Source organism: Urtica dioica, chromosome 10 (assembly GCF_054948205.1).
Source record: "Urtica dioica subsp. dioica isolate 48M chromosome 10, U.dioica_male_clone48M_v1_H2, whole genome shotgun sequence".
Lineage (NCBI taxonomy): Eukaryota > Viridiplantae > Streptophyta > Magnoliopsida > Rosales > Urticaceae > Urtica > Urtica dioica.
The window spans coordinates 15186604-15205323 of NC_142765.1; the positions used below are offsets into that span (position 1 = coordinate 15186604).

Genomic DNA, 18720 nt, shown 5'->3' on the forward strand with positions numbered 1-18720 from the left:
GGGTGCTACGGAGCCATGTGTATTCTATTGAATGTAATGCTTGTTGTGTTTTTAGGAACTGAGATCGAGAGATGATTTTTTGAATATTGATATAGGTTGTTAGATGCTCGAGAGAGATTCGGCAATATTATTACGTGAGCGTGACTAGTAAAGAGAGAGAATAAAAGATCGTGCTTAAGTTTAGGAATCCCGATCATAAGAGATTTCTGCAACGCCGTTACCCTTGCCTTCCTCATATCCGTTCGTTTATTTTGTGTTTGATTTATTTTTGCGTTTTTAATTAATAATCACCTTCGTAGACTTGAGTTCAATTCATGGCTAACTTATTGAATTCCTAGTTAACTTAATTCTTGTGGGATCGACTCGTACTTACGATCTACTATTTGAGTGACTATGTGCACTTGCGTACGAAAATATCGCAACACACTCATATAGTATCTAATGCGGTCTTTGCATAAATTACCCTAATCTCTTTCTATATTCCTCTATGACCTTTTTCTAATAGAAAAATGTGGAAAATATAGATCTTAATTGTCATAATATAACGAATTACTTAGTAAAATAAAAAATTTCATTTTTTTATTTATAAAAAGACTATGTAATAAACACTTCATTTAATGAATTTCTTAATACATATTTTTGCATTGCAATTTTAATAAATTCATGTTGCCATTGGAAATTGACGACAAGAAAACGAGCACCAAAGAGCTCACCTGAAACCAGAGCTCCAATAATCTTGGAAAGAATAAAAAAAGTTAAGTTTTTGCCTAATGTCAATCAATCCATAATTCTTTTATCAAGAGTCAAAAATATAAAGGGAGTGGTGTAAATTAATCTAAATAATCGTTTTAAATGTCCCTTATATACAAAGGATGAAGCTAAAAATGTAAACTAAAGATGGCTAATATGAAAAATTAAATAAGGAAGGCTAATTAGTAAATTCATACGATAGAGGGAAGGAACTCGTATAATTGGAGGTGGAGGGGTTCATATTGCGCGTTATTGTCCTCATGTCACTTGTCGTGGGGTTCTATCTAAAGCTCTTTAAATTTTCAAAGTAAAATAAAAGGATAATTCATTTCGTGCCAACTAAGTTAAGAACAAGGTTTCAAATACTGCTTATTGCAGTCGCACTTCTGATTTTACTGATAACCCGCGTATCGGTTAGGGTATAGCGCAGTTTTTAAACATACCACAATTATATATAATATTATATATATATATATATATATTACATATAATATACAAATTATAAATAACAAAAATTAAAGTTTTGCGATATAATGCGCAGTATATGAGGTATTTCAGGAATTATTAAGTCTAAAAATGTGGGATATATGTGATATTTTGCAAAAATATGTGCGGTATTTGAAGAATTTATGCGGAATATTTGCGGGATTCGACCAATTTGCAAGATTTTATCATCCGCTCTCGCGGGTGTGCAATAGCTGAGTCCCTTGGGGCTTTGATCCGTGGAATAACTCGGACTCATCTCGAACAATCAGCGCCTCTTTCAAAGACTCCTTGAAGATCCCCTTCATCAGGCGATGGGCCTCTTTTGATGGACCAAGGCCCATTTACCTTCAGAAGGTAACAGATTACCCTCTTTTTAAACAATTACAAAATTTTAAGTCTTTGTAAGTTTCTATAGAATTTAATATAGATAACCCATGATCCATTATCTGCATATTCCTAGTTGTACTCATGATCAACCACATTTCTTTGGCATATAACGAGTTACCAGTCACGACTACAAGATTTTCATAGAGATCAAACAACAGTACTAATCTGCATTGGAGTACCAAAGCGATGAAAAGGCAAAAAATCACAAATTCGTAGGTTGGGCCGACTTCCTTTTTAGTTTGTCCAAAGTCAAATCCGTATATACACCTCCTTGACTTAATTTTTCTCATGCTTGACTTTGCTTTTCTTTATACAGATTTTAATTTTAGTTTTACTCTTTTCTGCCCAAAAAAAAAAGAAAAACGTTTTTTTTTACATATTCAAGGAAAAACTATGACTATGACCAAGTATGCTTGGAAAATCAAGTACGTGAACGGCATGTTTGATTTTCTTACTAAAAACATACAAAAAAAATTCAGATAACGTAATCGTGGGATGGAGCCCGACTTTTGTTCCATTTAAATTGGAATTTTGGTTTGATCGAAGACAAGATATTACGTAAAGTGAATGAAAAATTCCGGCCAAACCAGCCTAGGCTTCAGTTTCGGTATTAGTAATTTAAAAAAAAAAAAAACTAAAATATTGTCTAGTTTTCATAAATTTTTATTTTTTTTTATTTTTTACCAAAACAGTACTAATTGAACATAAAATTTATTATGTTACTATTTTAGAAATCAAATATTTATGTTCTATCTAGAAACATAATTCGTACGTGGGCTTTCAAAACAGAAGATAATTTTTTTTTACCAGAACAGTACTAATGAAACAAAGCTTTGGCGAGCCATGACAACCTTGAGCCCAAGTTCATTCTCATTAGGGTCGTAGATCTCAGGCGCCCCGTCCTAGTGTCGTGTTCCGGAGACACCCTACACCGGCTGTGGTCAAGGTTCTCACCGCCGGGAGACTGTTTCGTTGATCGACTCCTCCTGAAACCGGCGCGGTCCCCGACGGTGTTAAGTGTTGTCTCCCAGGCTAACGTCGATCTCGGGTTTGCATTCCCTTGCGGTGAGGGCCCTCTGAACGTGTTTGTGTTGGTGTGGGTTAGATATTGGCGGGTGATACAGTTATTTTGAGAGTTTTTAGTAGTTAGACTTCATTTTATCAAATAATTAGGTAACTAGCCAACTAAAACGTTTAGGATTGCTATATAGCCAACGCTTCGTAAATCTTAGGTGAATAACCACAAACTGACGTGGCATCCATGGTTTGCCCTTTCATTGAAATAAAATGGTGGGGTATTTACGTCAATTATTTACGCATGTAAATACATGGACGCGGCTATTTACCTAAGATTTACAAAACGTTAGCTATATTATAATGTGAAACTGTAAATATGGCTATATACCTAATGAACCCTAATTTTATTTTGGATTTTTCATTAGGATTGTTTATGTTTTTAGAGTCAGATCTATTTTTTGGTCTAATTACTCTCATGTGGTAGTTGTGCTTGTGATCTGGAAACGGATTAGTCGTTGTCCAATTTATCCATTCGGATTTCCTATTAGATTCTTGTCTATACAGGTGGAAGAATCATTTTCTTCGTGGTTAAAAAAAAATCGGACTTCGGTTGTTTGGATCTCTTCCATCAACCAGGATGAGTGTTTAGAAAGAGTCTTATGTGTGCTCGAGTTGAATTGTACCATTTGTTCTTTCTTTGTTAGAAGTATACACATGATGAACGATCATTTGTACTTAATGAGATCTGGTCCAACTTAGGTCAGTGATGTGCCTGTTTAAAATGTCATTCTACTATATTTTGAGATTTCTATCCTAATTCTAATGGAATCTTATATGCATTAAAAAAATGTAACTCAATGTGATAGCAATAATTGAAGTCCATGAAAATGACTCAAATATTAGATATAGTGGAACTACAATAAAACCTACCATATAGAAATAATGAGAAAGTGGAGCTAGTAGTCACTACATAAATGTGACATTTTATTGGCTTTGTAATTTTATGAAAAATGCAAAATTCAAATGTAGAGCTTCACTGGCCAGCCTTTTCTAATTTGTCTTTGACTTGTCTTCGACAAGGACATAAACAGATCAAACATCAATGTTGTTGAACTTGAGCCTTGGTCTGATTTTTTTTTATTTTTTATTTTTATTTTTAACTTTGAATTGATTTTAAAGTCATACCAATTAACAGTACAATATGTAACTAGATTGTTGTAGTGTAGAGAAATAGATCCATCATTTTTCTAGTTTGGTGAAGCTTGTGGGGGACATTTTCTGTTGGTGTTGTTGTTATTAAGCAAGGAAAATACTGAAGTCCTATCTTAGACATACTTTTAACTTTATTAGATATTTTCCATATATATAGTTGAAGACTCGAGGGTAATCTATAGTAAACGATTATTAGCACGTTGGTGAACTCAAACAAAAATAGTAGTCTGTGTAAAAGAATTTAAATAGTGACTTAGATTATTTTAGATGATAATAAAATCTTAAACGGAAAAACCATTGTTGATACGATCATCACTGCAAAAAGACTAACAAACATAAAAACGTTGAGTCCTCCGCACGAGTTGCAAATGTAGGTGGATTAATTAGAAAGATCATGAACGTAAAGAAATAAAAAAAGATCATCACGTGAATGTTAAAGTCCAACTTTTTTTTTTCGTCATGGCTAAAGTCACGTGAAAACTACGAGTACGCTCATATTTTTTTAAGGGAAAAGTACGCTCATATTTTTTTTAAGGGAAAAGTACGCTCGTATAGGTTTGAGTTTGACTATATGAGTATATATGATATATTACCAGCTTCCTTGATAGCTGATATCAAATTATTATAAGAGATACAACGTACCTTTCACCTCTATTGAAATATTTTTCAACCAATGTGAAATTATAACACTTATTATGTCACAGTAATCATTAGGACAAATTAGGCTTTTAACTTCGGGTGACTATTAGATGCGACTAGTTGCATCTAAAAGCGTGTTGGATGCGACTAATCTCATCCAATACAGTCATTAGAAGTCATTAAAATTTCGCTCATTTAAGTGGGTATATTGATCATTGGATGCGACTAGTCACATCCAATGATGGTAACGTCATTGGATGCGAAAGTCAAATTTTGAAGCGGAATTTAATTTTCTCTTTTCCTCATTCAGTTATATGACGTGACATTTATTCTAATTAATTTATTTTTAACTATCATCGGATGCGACTAGTCGTTTCCTTTTGATATTCGGATGCAACTTATCGCATCGGTTTGGACTAAAGGATGCGACTAGTCGCATCCGATTGTTAGTTTTTTTCTTTTTAAAGTTGCTTCTACCTCTTATTTTTCATTCCGCTTCCATCTTCACTCTCTCTCTATAACGCCAAAAACCCCAAAACCGACCAAAAATACATCACACTACCGCATTCGCTCATTCTCTCTCTATTTCTCACTCTCCGCCTCTGACCTCTTTGACCCACCACAAACCATCAAAGATTATTCTCTCTCTCCGCCAATGCTAAAATCCGACCACCACCACAAACCCTGAGTCTTCTCTCAGAGTATCACCAGCACCACCTCCATTTTCTCTCTCCGACCACAGCCTTGCAGCCTTCCTCCGTCGTCGACAACGTCGAGAGCACCACCACAGCCACCAGGCGTCCACCACGTCACTTGCATTTCTCTCTTATCTTCTCTTATACGTCGCGCTTCAACGAGCCAACCCAGACGTCCACAGAGCACCATTCTCATTCTCTCTCTCAGTCAACCGGACGAGCACCACCACCGGAAAAGCCCAAAATTTCAAGTTCTCTATCTCGCTCACTTTCTCACTTACAATCTCTATCTCTCCGACTCACGCTCTCTCTCTTCTTTTCTACACGTTGCTCATACTCTCCGACGACCACCGAGCCACATCGATATAGCTGTGAAAGTTGCTCTTTTTTCTTGCCATGAGACAAACAGCCTTTCTCTCACTCTCAGGTACTCCATCTTTCTTTTTGATATCTCTATGTCTCTCTGATCTCTCTCTCTCTCACTCACGCTCACTGTCTCGATCTATCTCCCACTCTCAAGGCCGTCCTCCTTCGTCGCAACCGCTACAAGTCGCTGAGCCCTGACATTCCAACCTTAAAAGTCACTGCAAGTCATTTTCTAGCCCCAACATGCGCTGCCAGCCCCGACACGTTGCTGCAAGTCCCCGACATGTCACAGCCCATACATGTTGTTGAGCTTTGTTACCGCCTCGTCGGTGAGCCTCGAGACCGCTGCAAGTCACTGCCTTGTTGCTGCCTAGGTTCTAAGGCAGATGTTATTTTTTTTATGTTATATGTACATATATTAGTTTATGCAGTATGATAATTTGTAGTGTTTAGGTGTGAATGTAATTGTAATAGCTAAATAAGTTTGTAATTGTAATTAATTTAGTTTAGGTTATTTGGTTGTGATTATAAATTAATGTACTTAAAAATGTAACAAATGAAACCTTGTTTTGCTTATGGATGTATAGTGTTGTTTAGGTTATTGTAATTATAATGTTAATATGACTTAATTAGTTTAGGTAATTGTAATGATAAATGCTAATATGTTAATTGTAATGATTTAATCTAGGTAGTTTGTTTGAAATTAAAATTACCATTGAAATTGAATTTGTAATTGAAAGTAAAATTAATTTAATTGAATTGATTTCGTAAATTGAAATTTAAAATTAAATAAGAATTATAAGTCATGTAAATTTGTTTAGATTTATTATTTTAATTGCTAAAATGATGTGACTGAGTCATTGAGGCTCAGTGTTTAGGACTTAGTTGATTAATAGGATATTTCTAGTTGATTTTTAAATGTGTTTATGCCAAATTTCAGGTTTTGCGTTTGTCAATATTATAGGGGAAACTCTGCCGAATTTTTGGTAGAATATTTCAACTAACACAATATTTCAGTCTTTGATCCCAATATTAACGATTAGATTTCAAAAATAATATCTTTTCTCTAATTCAATATCTCACGCTTTACGAAATTTGTTCCTTGTCCTATAATAATGATTCTCTTTCAAAGTTAATTAATGACTTAATTGTCCCTCTCGTTTCATCTCTCATTCAGCGAAATGGCAAATCCAAGTAGATATTGGATTACCAAAAACGATTTTTTGAGCTTGCAGTATAGAACATGGGTAAACGAGTTTATCCGCAAGCAAACGACTGAACAAAAATGGTCAATATAAGTGTTCTTGCAAGTCTTGCAACAATGCGAGATGACAGAATATCAGGGTCGTAAGGTTTCATTTCATGACAAGGGGTTTACCCAAACTACACTGAATGGTATCATCACGGCGAGCTTCATGTCTTTACCCAAGAAGAAGATGGCATCGGAAGTAATCAGAGAGGAGTCGAAGGATTTCACAATGCTCTACTTGATATCATGGATCACAAGGATTTTGACAACTTTGTGAATCCAACCCTGAATGAGGTGCGTGCAGAGGAGCAAGTGGCAGACATATTCGCGGAGTTGGAAGCAGAATTGTATCCTGAATTCAAAGAGTTTTTGTCTTTGTCGTTCTTGATGTCATTGATGCACATCAAAGTCATGAACCATTTGATGAACAAGTCGTTCACTAAACTTTTGCAGCTCATGAGGAAGTCTCATCCAGCTGGTAACCGAATTCCGAAAAAGTACTACGAGGCAAAGGCGAAGCTGAAGCACTTCGGCATGGGATACGAGATGATCGATGTTTGCATTAACGATTGTGTCTTGTTCGGAAAAGATCTCGAAAAAACTGACGTTTGCCCAGTTTGCAACGCGAGTAGATGGAAGACTCCTAGGATAAAAATACCGCAAAAGATATTGCGATATTTTCTCCTAAAAGACCGATTGAAGCGGTTGTTCGAATGTCAACAGACGTCGCTTCAAACACAGTGGCACAATAGAGAGCGTGCCAGGGAATAAGTGTTCTGTGACATCCTGGTGATGGAACGACGTGGAAGAATCTAGATAAGAGATACCCAGATTCTACTGCAGAGCCGTGGAATATTCAGCTTGAACTAGCTTCTGATGGGTTTAACCTGTTTTGGGATATGAGTTTGGCATACAACATGTGGTCGGTGGTAGTAACTGCGTATATATAACTTTCCACCTTGGTTGTGCAAAAAGAAAGAGTACTTGATGCTGATGCTTTTAATTCCCGGATGCAAGCCCAACAAGCCATGATGAAGCAGATGCAGCGACATATATGTGAGCTCTCACAAAGCATGTGACCAAGTCAGCTATCGCCTATGTAGACTCAACCGTCGCCCTCGACACCGCAGTCTCAAACTACGCCGCCACCAACTACAAGGGCTGATGACCAGACGCCAGCTTCTGTAGAGTTCCAGCGAAAGCGCCCTAGCGGCAGCGGCGCAAGAAGAGGCAGCAGTGCATCCCGAGGCAGAGGCGGGAGAGGATAGCCATAATGGAAACGTGGTTTCAAGCACAGAAGAAATAGTTGAGTATTTATGTTTAGCGAACAAAACGTTAGTTTAATGTTATTTTACAACATTTCGAATGTAATATCATCTTATTTATTTAGTAAATATGAATTAAATTACAAAAAAAATCATTGAATGCGACTTATCGCATCTAAAGCTCTTCTCGCCAAAACGTGAGAAAGATTATTGGATGCGACAAGTCGCATCCAATAAGTCTAATATCGCGCCATGATTATGGCGGAATAGCTAGAGATACGACAATGGATGCGACAAGTCGTATCCAAACTGTCGCATCCACGATCAACAAATGTGGACTATTTGATGCGACTTAGTCGCATCCTTTTGATCATTGGATGCGACTTTTTGACTTTTGGATGCAACCATTGTCGCATCCAAATGTACTATTTGTCCTAACGAGTTATACATATTGACCACTAATAATAAGCGGGAAAAATAATAAATAAGTTGTATAAATATTATTTAAATAAATAATAAATGAAACTAATGAAACAACTATATAGACATGAAATACAATATTTTATTTAAATAAAATTAAACCGGATTAAACCAAAAACCGGCTAAGGAAAAAGGAAACGGAAAACCACGTCGAGGCTCGTTTGACGATTTCTTTAAAGCGTTATTGCTATTCCACCGGATGTTGAAAAAACATGAGCAACCGCCTCCCAGGATACAATGACGTACAAGATGAACAAACACACAATTTGATTCAACTCCGACGAACTTGAACATATGTCAGAACGCCACCTCGTCACGAGAGAGCTGAGAGGAAATAAGAAAAACTAAATTTGAACAATAGTTATTTTGTGTGTTTTTCACTATAGCTTCTCAGCCAAGCTCCCATTTGTTTTCCCAGAGTGATAAAAGCAATCAGCCTTATATGGGCTCGGTGCAAACAGTTGTGGACAATACCGTTGCGTGTTTATCGGACACTCGTCAATAGCGGTACTTAATGTACGTTTTTTAACCAGCTAACCGTAACCATAGTCTTTAATGGCCATTTAAAACTATTCTGGAAGTTTTAAAAAATAGCTTCGGGTATAAAGAAAAACAACAAATTGGTGTAGGAGAAATAGTACAAGTCAGCCAACCCGGCTCGCTCGCCCAGACGGCGGCCGCGTGATTGGTGGACTTGGGCTTGCTTGCACTTCAGCCCATCTATAAAACTGGGTCACTCTTGAGAGCCCAAAGGCTTATCCAATTTTTCATATATATATGCACTACAAAATCCACATATCTATTCCATGTAAGATTTTGGTATGTGCACACTCATTCACAACACACTTAATTTTCCATCACAATTTTTATTTTTTAACGCAATTTGAGCATCAATTTCTCATTCAACTTAGCTCCGATTTTAGAAAATAAATAACGATCTTATATCTCTCACCATGAGGAATAAAAATCTGTTAAAACTTTTTAGATTTGATTAATGGACTCCACTCAAATATTTACCACAAATGAGCCAGTAAATTGATATTAAATTTTCTTTAATATCAGTAAACACACTATTTCCAACAATACATGTAATATAGAATCCTATAAATGAGATCTTTCTCTCGTTTCATAATCTGCAAAAAAAAAAAAAAAAAGATTCTTAAACCAAATTATATTAAACCAATAATTCAAAAATATAATTTATTTTCAAAAATGGAAATTTGAACTAATTTATTATTAATATATAGGAAATATTATACATTATCACACACTTATATATTGATATCATTGGAGATATTTGTGGTGTAGTTTTGATAATAAGTTTAGTACACCGGAGTTAATTTGATAGTGTATTGTTCTTCTCATTCTCTGATATATCATGATCACACTTGTTAGTGGATTTCAATACACGAGAAAAAAAATATTTATATAGTTTACCAAACTGTAAAATACCGACTTTCGTTTATGTAAATAATAATAAATAAAAGTCGAGAAAAAGAATTTTGAGAGCACTTGAGTGTTAAAATAAATTTAAGTGCTTGAGAATCACGGGAATAAATATTCCGGAAATTTATTTCATAAATAAATTCTCAAGAACGAGAATTATTTCCGAGAAATCTTAAATATATTTGAATTAATCAAGAACGAACGAGAAAATTCTCGGTTTAATCATATAATTAAAATTCGTTCGGTTACGGATTTAATTAAATAATAATATGATGAATGATTTAATTGTAACAATTTTTACGACCCATTTGAAAGGAATTTTGAGAGTGGGGTCAATTCGAGGTTGTGAGAGAAAAGAATGATAGAAATGAACAATTATGGATACTTGCTTCATATAAATAGAAAACCCATTTCTCTATCCTCTTCATTCTCTTCTTCGATCTTCTTCTCCTCTCATTCTTCTCCACCACGCCAACCTGCAAAAGAGAACAGAAGAGAAAAAAAATCAAAGACAAGAACAACAATGAACAATCACAACAATACTCACCACCACAATCATCAATCTCCATCTTCCTTCTTGTTAGAGAGCCGTACAGGTCAGCTAAAGATCCAGGCTAGACACGTTAGCCATGTGCTGAGTGGGCCAATCAGTTAGAGTTGGTTAGAGTTAGTTGTACAATCAACGTAATATATAGATATATATGTAAACGTAACAGAAATTGAGCAATGAGAAATATACTCAGAGAGAGAGATTGAATTAGTCCTCTCCAAAATTCCCAAATCTTCCATTGTATGATTCTTCTCTTGGTATCAGAGCGCTATAATGGCGATTGATAACTCGGCGATCTCAGTCAAGCTAGACAAAGAGAATTACCTGATTTGGTGATCTCAAATCTATCCAGCCATCCGAGGTCACAATCTACAAGGTATGATTCTAGGAACGAAGATCTGTCCACCTGAATTTCTCACCACCATTGATGAGGCGGGGAAGAGCATTGTGAGTCCAAATCCAGATTTTGACAATTGGAATCGCTAGGATCAATTGCTGTTGAGTTGGCTCCTCTCGACGCTGACTACAACGATTCTTCGCAGTGTGACTCGAATTGTCACCTCTAGAGGTCTATGGATGGCTCTCGAGAAATTGTTTGCGGTGAAGTCGAAGGCGCGGTTGATTCCTCTGAGAGTTCAGTTGCAGACGACGATGAAATGAGAAATGTCTATTTTGGACCATTTTGCAAAAAATGGAAGGAATAGCAAATCAATTGTTTCTTGCTGGTTGTGATGTTCCTGAACATGAATTAATTACAACAATCCTCACTGGCTTACCAGCGGAGTATAATGTGACAGTGGGGATGGTGAGCAATCACCTACACATGGCTGAGCTTCAAGGTGTTGAGATCTCTGTTCAGGAGATCCAGGCAATGGCGCTAGCACAAGAAACAAGGATCGAGCAACAAAACCCCTCAAACGTGATCGATTCACACCATGCGATGGCAAACCTCGTAGAAAATCGAAACCATGGCGGATCTCGAGGTCGTGGAAGAAACAACTCCTTCTCCAAAGATCGTGGTGGCAAAGGACGCTCCAACAATGGCGGTCGAGGCAACTCCAGGCCTACTTGCCATATCTGTGGCAAGCGAGGTCACTCAGCCTTAGTTTGCTGGCACAGGTTGGACGAGAGCTTCAATGGTGAGAACATGCAGTCGCCACAGCAAAACAAGACCGCATCGTTCTTTGCAGGACTTGAAACCATTTCAGATCCGTGTTGGTATGCTGATTCAGGTGCCACAAACCATGTGACGGCAGACATGGAGAACTTACACTTCAACTCGGAGTACAAATGAAAAGAAAACCTAATGGTACGAAATGGTAAGTGCCTCATGATTACACACACATGATCAACTACACTGCCTATAAACAAAACACAAAACCTAAGAATGCAAAATGTCCTTAGAGTACCTAACATCAAGAAAAGTCTGATCAGTATTTCAAAGCTAACTGCTGAAAATCGAGTTTTTGTTGAATTTCACTCAAACTTTTGTGTTGTTAAGGATCTGAAAACAGGGAGGCATCTTCTTCGAGGGGAACTTAAAGATGGACTCTACCGATTGTCACATGGAAATCCTAAAAAAACTCATTCCTCAAGTCAGTTCTCAAGTCAGTCCTCAAGTTCTTACCTTGTGTCTAAAGGTCCAATTGAATTTTGTTGTAGTTCTTGTAATAATGTGTGTAGTAGTTGTCCCGATCTGTATACACAAAACAAGTATGTGAGTATAGAGTCTAATTCTTGTCATGTACCTAAGTCAAATCCTTGTAAGATTACCTTAAATAGCTGTAATTCACAGTCTGATACTGGTGGTCCCTCTGTTCTCTATCAAACTGAGAAAACAAAAGGTGAAAAGCATCACAAGTAAGGTCTTTGGCACAGACGCTTAGGTCATGCCTCAAAACACATTGTATCAAACATTTTAAATAAATGCAATATTGAGTTGTCTGATTCATGTACAAATTTTTTTTGTGATGCCCGTCAACTTGGAAAAAGCCACTCTCTACCATTCACTAGATCCCAAACACGAGCCAACTCTCCTCTTGAATTGATACACACCGACCTTTGGGGCCCTCCACCAAATTTATCACAAACAGGTCACCGCTATTACATCCATTTCATAGATGATCACACCCGGTTCACCTGGATATACCCCCTAAGATTGAAATCAGAGGCGTTTAGTGTGTTCAAAAATTTCAAGAAATTTGTTGAGAAAGCCTTTAAAACACACATTGTCATTGTAAAATGTGACTAGGGTGGTGAGTATCGGAGTTTTAAGACTTTTCTTACTGAGCAAGGCATGCAAATGAGGCATCCTTGTCCTCATGTTCACGGCCAAAATGGCAGGGAGAACGTAAACATCGCCACATAGTTGAACTAGGACTTACCCTCTTAGCTCAGGCAAAATTACCTCTTTCGTTCAGGTGAGATTCCTTTCTCACAGCTGTGTTCCTAATCAATGTTTTACCCATACATGTCTTGCAAAACAAGTCTCCATATCAGAACATGTTCAATAAAAACCCCGACTATAATTTTTTGAGAGTGTTTGGTTGTGCAGTCTTCCTACACTTGCGTCCTTACAACACTCATGACAAGGCGATCTCAAGACTCATAGATGATCTTCATCACTGCTTTTCACTTAAGCAGTTGGGTGATCTGCATTTCTTCCTTGGCGTTGAAGCTTTTCGTGACTCCACCGGGCTGTACTTGTCTCAGTCCAAGTATGTCGCCGACCTGCTCAAAAAGACTGGCATGACCAATGCCAAGCCCTTTTCCATGCCATTGGCTCCTAGTCAAACCCTGGTCAAGAGCGAGGGGGAGAGAATGACTGATCCCACTCAGTACAGGGGTGTTATAGGTGCTCTGCAATACTTGACACTCACAAGGTCGGACATTGCCTACATAGTTAACAAGTTAAGTCAGTTTCTTCAATCTCCAACTGAGGTTCTCTGGCTCACGTGCAAAAGAGTGTTGAGATATCTCAAGGAAACGATTACTCATGGCATTCATCTTCGGCCTTCATCAACATTCTCACTCACATGCTTTGCTGATGCTGATTAGGCTGGATGTCCAGACGATCGAAGATCCACCAGTGGCTATTGCGTCTTTCTAAGTGGATGTTTAGTGTCTTGAAGCTTAAGAAAGCACCATGTGGTTGCGAGGTCAAGTGCAGAGGCAGAGTATCGCGCTCTTGCCCATGTAGTTGCTGAGGTACTGTGGATTAAGTCTCTACTCAGTGAACTTAAGGTCAAGACAACTCAGGTACCAGGTGTGGTATGATAATATGGGAGCGGCCTCACTGGCAGCAAATCCGGTGGCTCATGCACGTACACAACATATTGAGATAGATGTACACTTCGTGAGAGACATGGTGATGAGGAATGAGTTGGAAATTCGGTACGTGCCAACACAGGATCAAATAGCAAACGTGCTAACTGATAAACGCGTTTTAAACGTGCTTGTTTGTACTCTCGGAAGTGAAAAGAAGTTAGTTCGAGAGCATTTTCATGTGTTTCTGAGTGTTTTTCCTAATTTTCAGAGATTGGAAGTTCAAAATGACAAATAGAGCATCAGAGGACAACGGGGCAATCGTAAGGAGTTCAGAACATCTTTCGGATCTCAATTCCGACACCCGGAGCTCAAGATAGGTGGTTCAAGGTGAACCAAGCAATGCACAAACTTCCAGAGTCCTGTGCGGCCCCTGTGCGGTGCACAGCCCTGTGCGTTTGCCCTGTGCGGCCCCTGTGCGGTGCACAGCCCTATGCGCTCACCTTGTGCGTTGGGTGTGCTGTGCACAGGCTGCCCAGAAGACCTGTGCGGTGCACATGAAGACATGTGCGGCGCACAGGCCTCGATTCCCACTTTTTTTGTCACGCGTTTTAATTGTAATCCAAGCCGTTGGATGCGATCCGACGGCCCATATGAGCTCCGAAAAACCTAGGAAACCTACAAAAACACTTTAGTTTGTTGAGACACATATCTTTGCTTTTGTTTTTAGTTTTGTTTCTCTTATTCGGCCGCAAAAATCCCGGGATAGAAGAAGCATTAAGAGAGGATCACCATCGCCACAATCTCGTTTTCACCATTCACAGTTTTTATCTCTATTCTCTGAATCTTTGGAACTCCCATTTTTATTAATATAATTCAGTTTTAGTCATGATTGCTTTATATTCATCGCCGTTTATTGTCCGTTCAATCATGCACTAAATTCATTGAGGGCTATGGTGCAGCAAGTTAGGAATATGGTTATGGATTCAATCATGTCAAATTAATATTCATATGCTCTATCATGTTTGTTTATTTTAATTCTGTGTGTAATGCTTGAATTCGATTAGCTACCATGTTCATGATATTAGGATTGCTTGATGCTCGGAAGGGATTAGGTTAGTCGTGCACAAGGATTAATTTACCGAGATACATTCCTAGGCTAGACATAGCTAGGCTGTTTCGGAGTCGTGTGAACGTTCTTGTTTTTAATGCTAGCCGTTGTTTTTAGGGGTTGAGATCGAGAGAAGATATCCCGGCATATGTTTAGATTCTTAGATGTTCGAGAGAAATCTTAGAGTACCATTATCGTGAACGTGATTAGCAAACAGAAGAGTGTGTGTTTAGTGCTTAATTCTCGAATCCAAACCATATGAATAACTTGTGAAACCATAGTTCTTGCTTTCTCATTATCGTGATCTGTCGTATTTTAATTGCTTTTAATTTTCGTTCATTTTAACAATCATCAAATCATTGGGTTCAATTCGTGCTAGTAATCTTGTCAATTTAATTAAACAGTTTCCTCGCGGGATCGACTCGTACTTACGAACTTTACTACTTGAGCGACTACGTGCACTTGCGTACGGAAAAATCGCAACAAGTTTTTGGCGCCGTTGCCGAGGAAATTTTGTTTAATTAAGATTAGATCAAACCAGTTTACATTTCGAACTTCTTTTATTTCTTTTGTATTCATCTATTTTCGTGTTCTCTTTTGCTTTTGTGAAGGTGCATGCGAAAGGACGGTGAATCAAGTCTTCTTCCGATTGACCCTGAAATCGAGAAAACCTAAAAAAATAATCGACAAGAAAAGAAGATGCAATCAACGATGGCAGAACCTGGACCCAAAGGACCACTCATGGAGTATGTGCAACCCACGGTCCAAGGGTATCGCCCGGCGATCAAGAATCCATCTGTTGAAGGGAATCGAAGCTTCGAGATCAAATTGGGGATGATTAACATGGTTCAACAGAATCAATTCTCGGGAGCCCCCAATGAAGATCCGAATGAGCACATCGAAAACTTCAATGAATTATGCGATACTTTCCAAATCCATAATATCAGTACTGATGTCATTCGTCTTCGATTATTCCCTTTCTCTCTACACGACCGAGCAAAGTCTTGGCTTAAGTCGCTACCCGCCGACTCCATTGAATCATGGGAAGACCTCTGCAATGTCTTCTTCGCCAAGTTCTTCCCATTCGAGAAGACAGCCCGACTACAAAATGAGATCCATAGTTTCGGACAATGGGAAGGCGAATCTCTACACGAAGCATGGGCTCGCTTCAAAGAGATGCTGAGAAAGAGCCCACATCACGGAGTCACCCTTCCGATCCAGCTTCAGATATTCTACTACGGGCTGCTCTCATCCACGAAAACTTTGGTGAACACCGTGGCAGGAGGCACGGTGCTAACTAAGACACCCACAGAGTTCCATGAACTCCTAAACGAGCTGGCACGAGGCAATGACCAATGCCCGGTGGAGAAGCGAATCATGAAGCCATCCCCAGCATCCGCGAATGCCACGACATCCACACCTGATGCGGAAGCAATTAGCGCAGTGACGGCTGAATTGGCGGAACTAAAGAAGCAGTTGAAGGAGATGCAAGCCACAACCCATGCGATGCACTCAGCACCAGAGCCATGGTTCTGGTGTAACGGGCCGCACTTCACCGAAGATTGCCCGAACGCAAACGAGTGTCAAGCCGATAATGCAAATTTCGTAGGGAACTACAATCGTCCAACGTTCCAGAACTCCAACAACTACTACACCGGAGCACGGAACAACCACCCAAATTTAGCATGGAAACCGCAGCCTCAACAACAACAACATCAACATCAACAGGGGTTCCTGAATCAAGGACAGCCCCGCGGGTTCCAAAATCAACAACAAGGGCAGCAACAACACCAACAGGGGTTCCAGCCACAACAACAAAAATCAACCCACCCCTAAGGATGAAATGAAGGAGATGTTCACAGCCTTCATGTCTCGAACGCCGTACATGCAGAATCAAGATGCGGTGATGCGAAACCTCGAGACACGGATGGGATAGATAGCTGCTTCATTCAACACAAGGCCCCAAGGTACACTTCTAAGCACCTCCGAAGTAAATCCAAGGGAGCATTGCAACGCCATCTCACATCAGCGCGCTGCGATCGTCGAGTGCCCAAAGAAAGAAGAAGAAGAAGAAGAAGAAGAGGCTGCCTCTGTCACCGAAGCTCCTAAGTTGCCCTCGTCGATCCATACTTATGAGCCGTCAATTCCATTCCCGTAAAGGCTCATGGTGGCGCTTGAAGGACCCAGGCAAATTCACGCTGCCGCGCACCATAGGAGATGTCTTCATCGACAACGCCTTGTGCGATCTAGGTTCGGGCATCAACCTCATGCCCATGACCGTCTTCAACAAACTCGGGATGGGTGAACTAAAGTCCACGCGCACCACTCTCCAACTAGCAGATTGGACCATAAGGCACCCGAGCGGCTTTGTGGAAAACCTCCTCGTCAAAGTCAGAGAATTTACTTTTCCGGCCGATTTTTACATCATCGACATGGACGAAAACCACGAGATTCCCATACTCTTGGGAATGGCTTTCTTAACCACATGTGGTGCTCGTATCGACGTGCAAAAAGGCGAGTTGACGACGCACATGAAGAACGAGGAAGAGACATTTAGGATCGACAAAGCCCAAAAGCGCGAAAAGGAGATAGAAGAAGTCTATGTCCTCAAGACTATTGAAGTCCAGCCTCTGATGCCTCCGGCGCCTCCGCCACCTCCACCACCACCACGTGCTTCTCCGGACAAATCAACAAAAACTACGAACAAGGGTGCAAAGCCGAAGTCTACATTCAAGAGATGGCGAAGACACTGGCCGAAACCGTTCAAAGAGGTTTGGAGAAAAAAAAAGCGCATAAAAGAAGATCTACCGCCGCCTGAGCGCGGCGGCAACGAGTAGGGGAGTTCGACCACCCCCGCAAGATATGTTTTCTTCCCATTTGTGCTCTTTGAACTACATTGGGGACAATGTAGATTTTAAGTTTGGGGGGTTCTTGTTTTGTGGATTTGTATATATTAGGATAATTTATTTGTTTATGAGGTTTTTAGGTAGAAATTTGTGTGAATTGTCTCGATTGATTGTTATATTGTTTGCCGATGATATTGTAATGCCTTAGCTTTAGAGGTGAGATTTGTTCATGAACTACTAGGTGAGAAAGAATTTTTTGAGTTCTAGAGTTTCCATATTTGACCCGAATGATGCATGTCTCAACCCTTTAGGTAAACTTGGATAGCAACTTGACCGATCACTTGATTGAAAACACCCACAACACACTAGAACCTTCTCCAATTCCTAATCGAGGCGAAATAAATTATACACTAATCTAAGTCGAAATGAAGTAAGCATTAGGATGAGCCACGTGGACCTAAAAAGCCGACCCGATCATAGATATCTATTAGAACCCTTTGTAGAAAAAGCCAAACACGACCCATCTCGTTCTAAGTCACTAAATGAGCTTAACCAAAGAAGACATTCCCACAAAGAACCCGTTAAGCTAACTAGGATTTCATCGCTATTCACTTCTATATGATTTGTTCGTAGAACGATCTTCCGAGTCACAAAAAAATATCAAAAGCTCGTTAAATACCGTCGTTGTTTTTATCCACGCACTATGTAAAAAAAAGAGAAAAAAAAAATAAAGAAAAAGAAAAAAAAATGCAATGAAGTACGCTCATCTTTAGCGTTGCGTATATTATGTTTATTTGTTTTGAGTTTGTTGACGGTGTTTAAACGAGTAGTTTTGACTTGGAAGAGAGTTTGAGTGAGTCTAAGGAGGTGAGTAGTGACCCTAGTCAGCTTAGCCATGAGCCGTGAAAATATCCATATCTACCCGTGACCTAAGCCTAACATTACAAACCTTAAAGA

The 18720-nt window shown here is 39.1% G+C and overlaps 1 protein-coding gene across 1 annotated transcript; it reads left to right on the top strand.

Annotated features, from left to right (window-relative positions):
- The first annotated feature begins 15628 nt into the window (after positions 1-15628).
- Positions 15629-16753, top strand: LOC149383502 (uncharacterized). The gene has a single exon (XM_089627816.1). The coding sequence runs from the start codon at positions 15629-15631 to the stop codon at positions 16751-16753; it is 1125 nt and encodes a 374-aa protein (XP_089483942.1).
- Positions 16754-18720: the final 1967 nt, after the last annotated feature.

Bases quoted from the DNA above. Each gene is read 5' to 3' on its own strand.
- LOC149383502 (XM_089627816.1), top strand. From the start codon at position 15,629: ATGGCAGAACCTGGACCCAAAGGACCACTCATGGAGTATGTGCAACCC.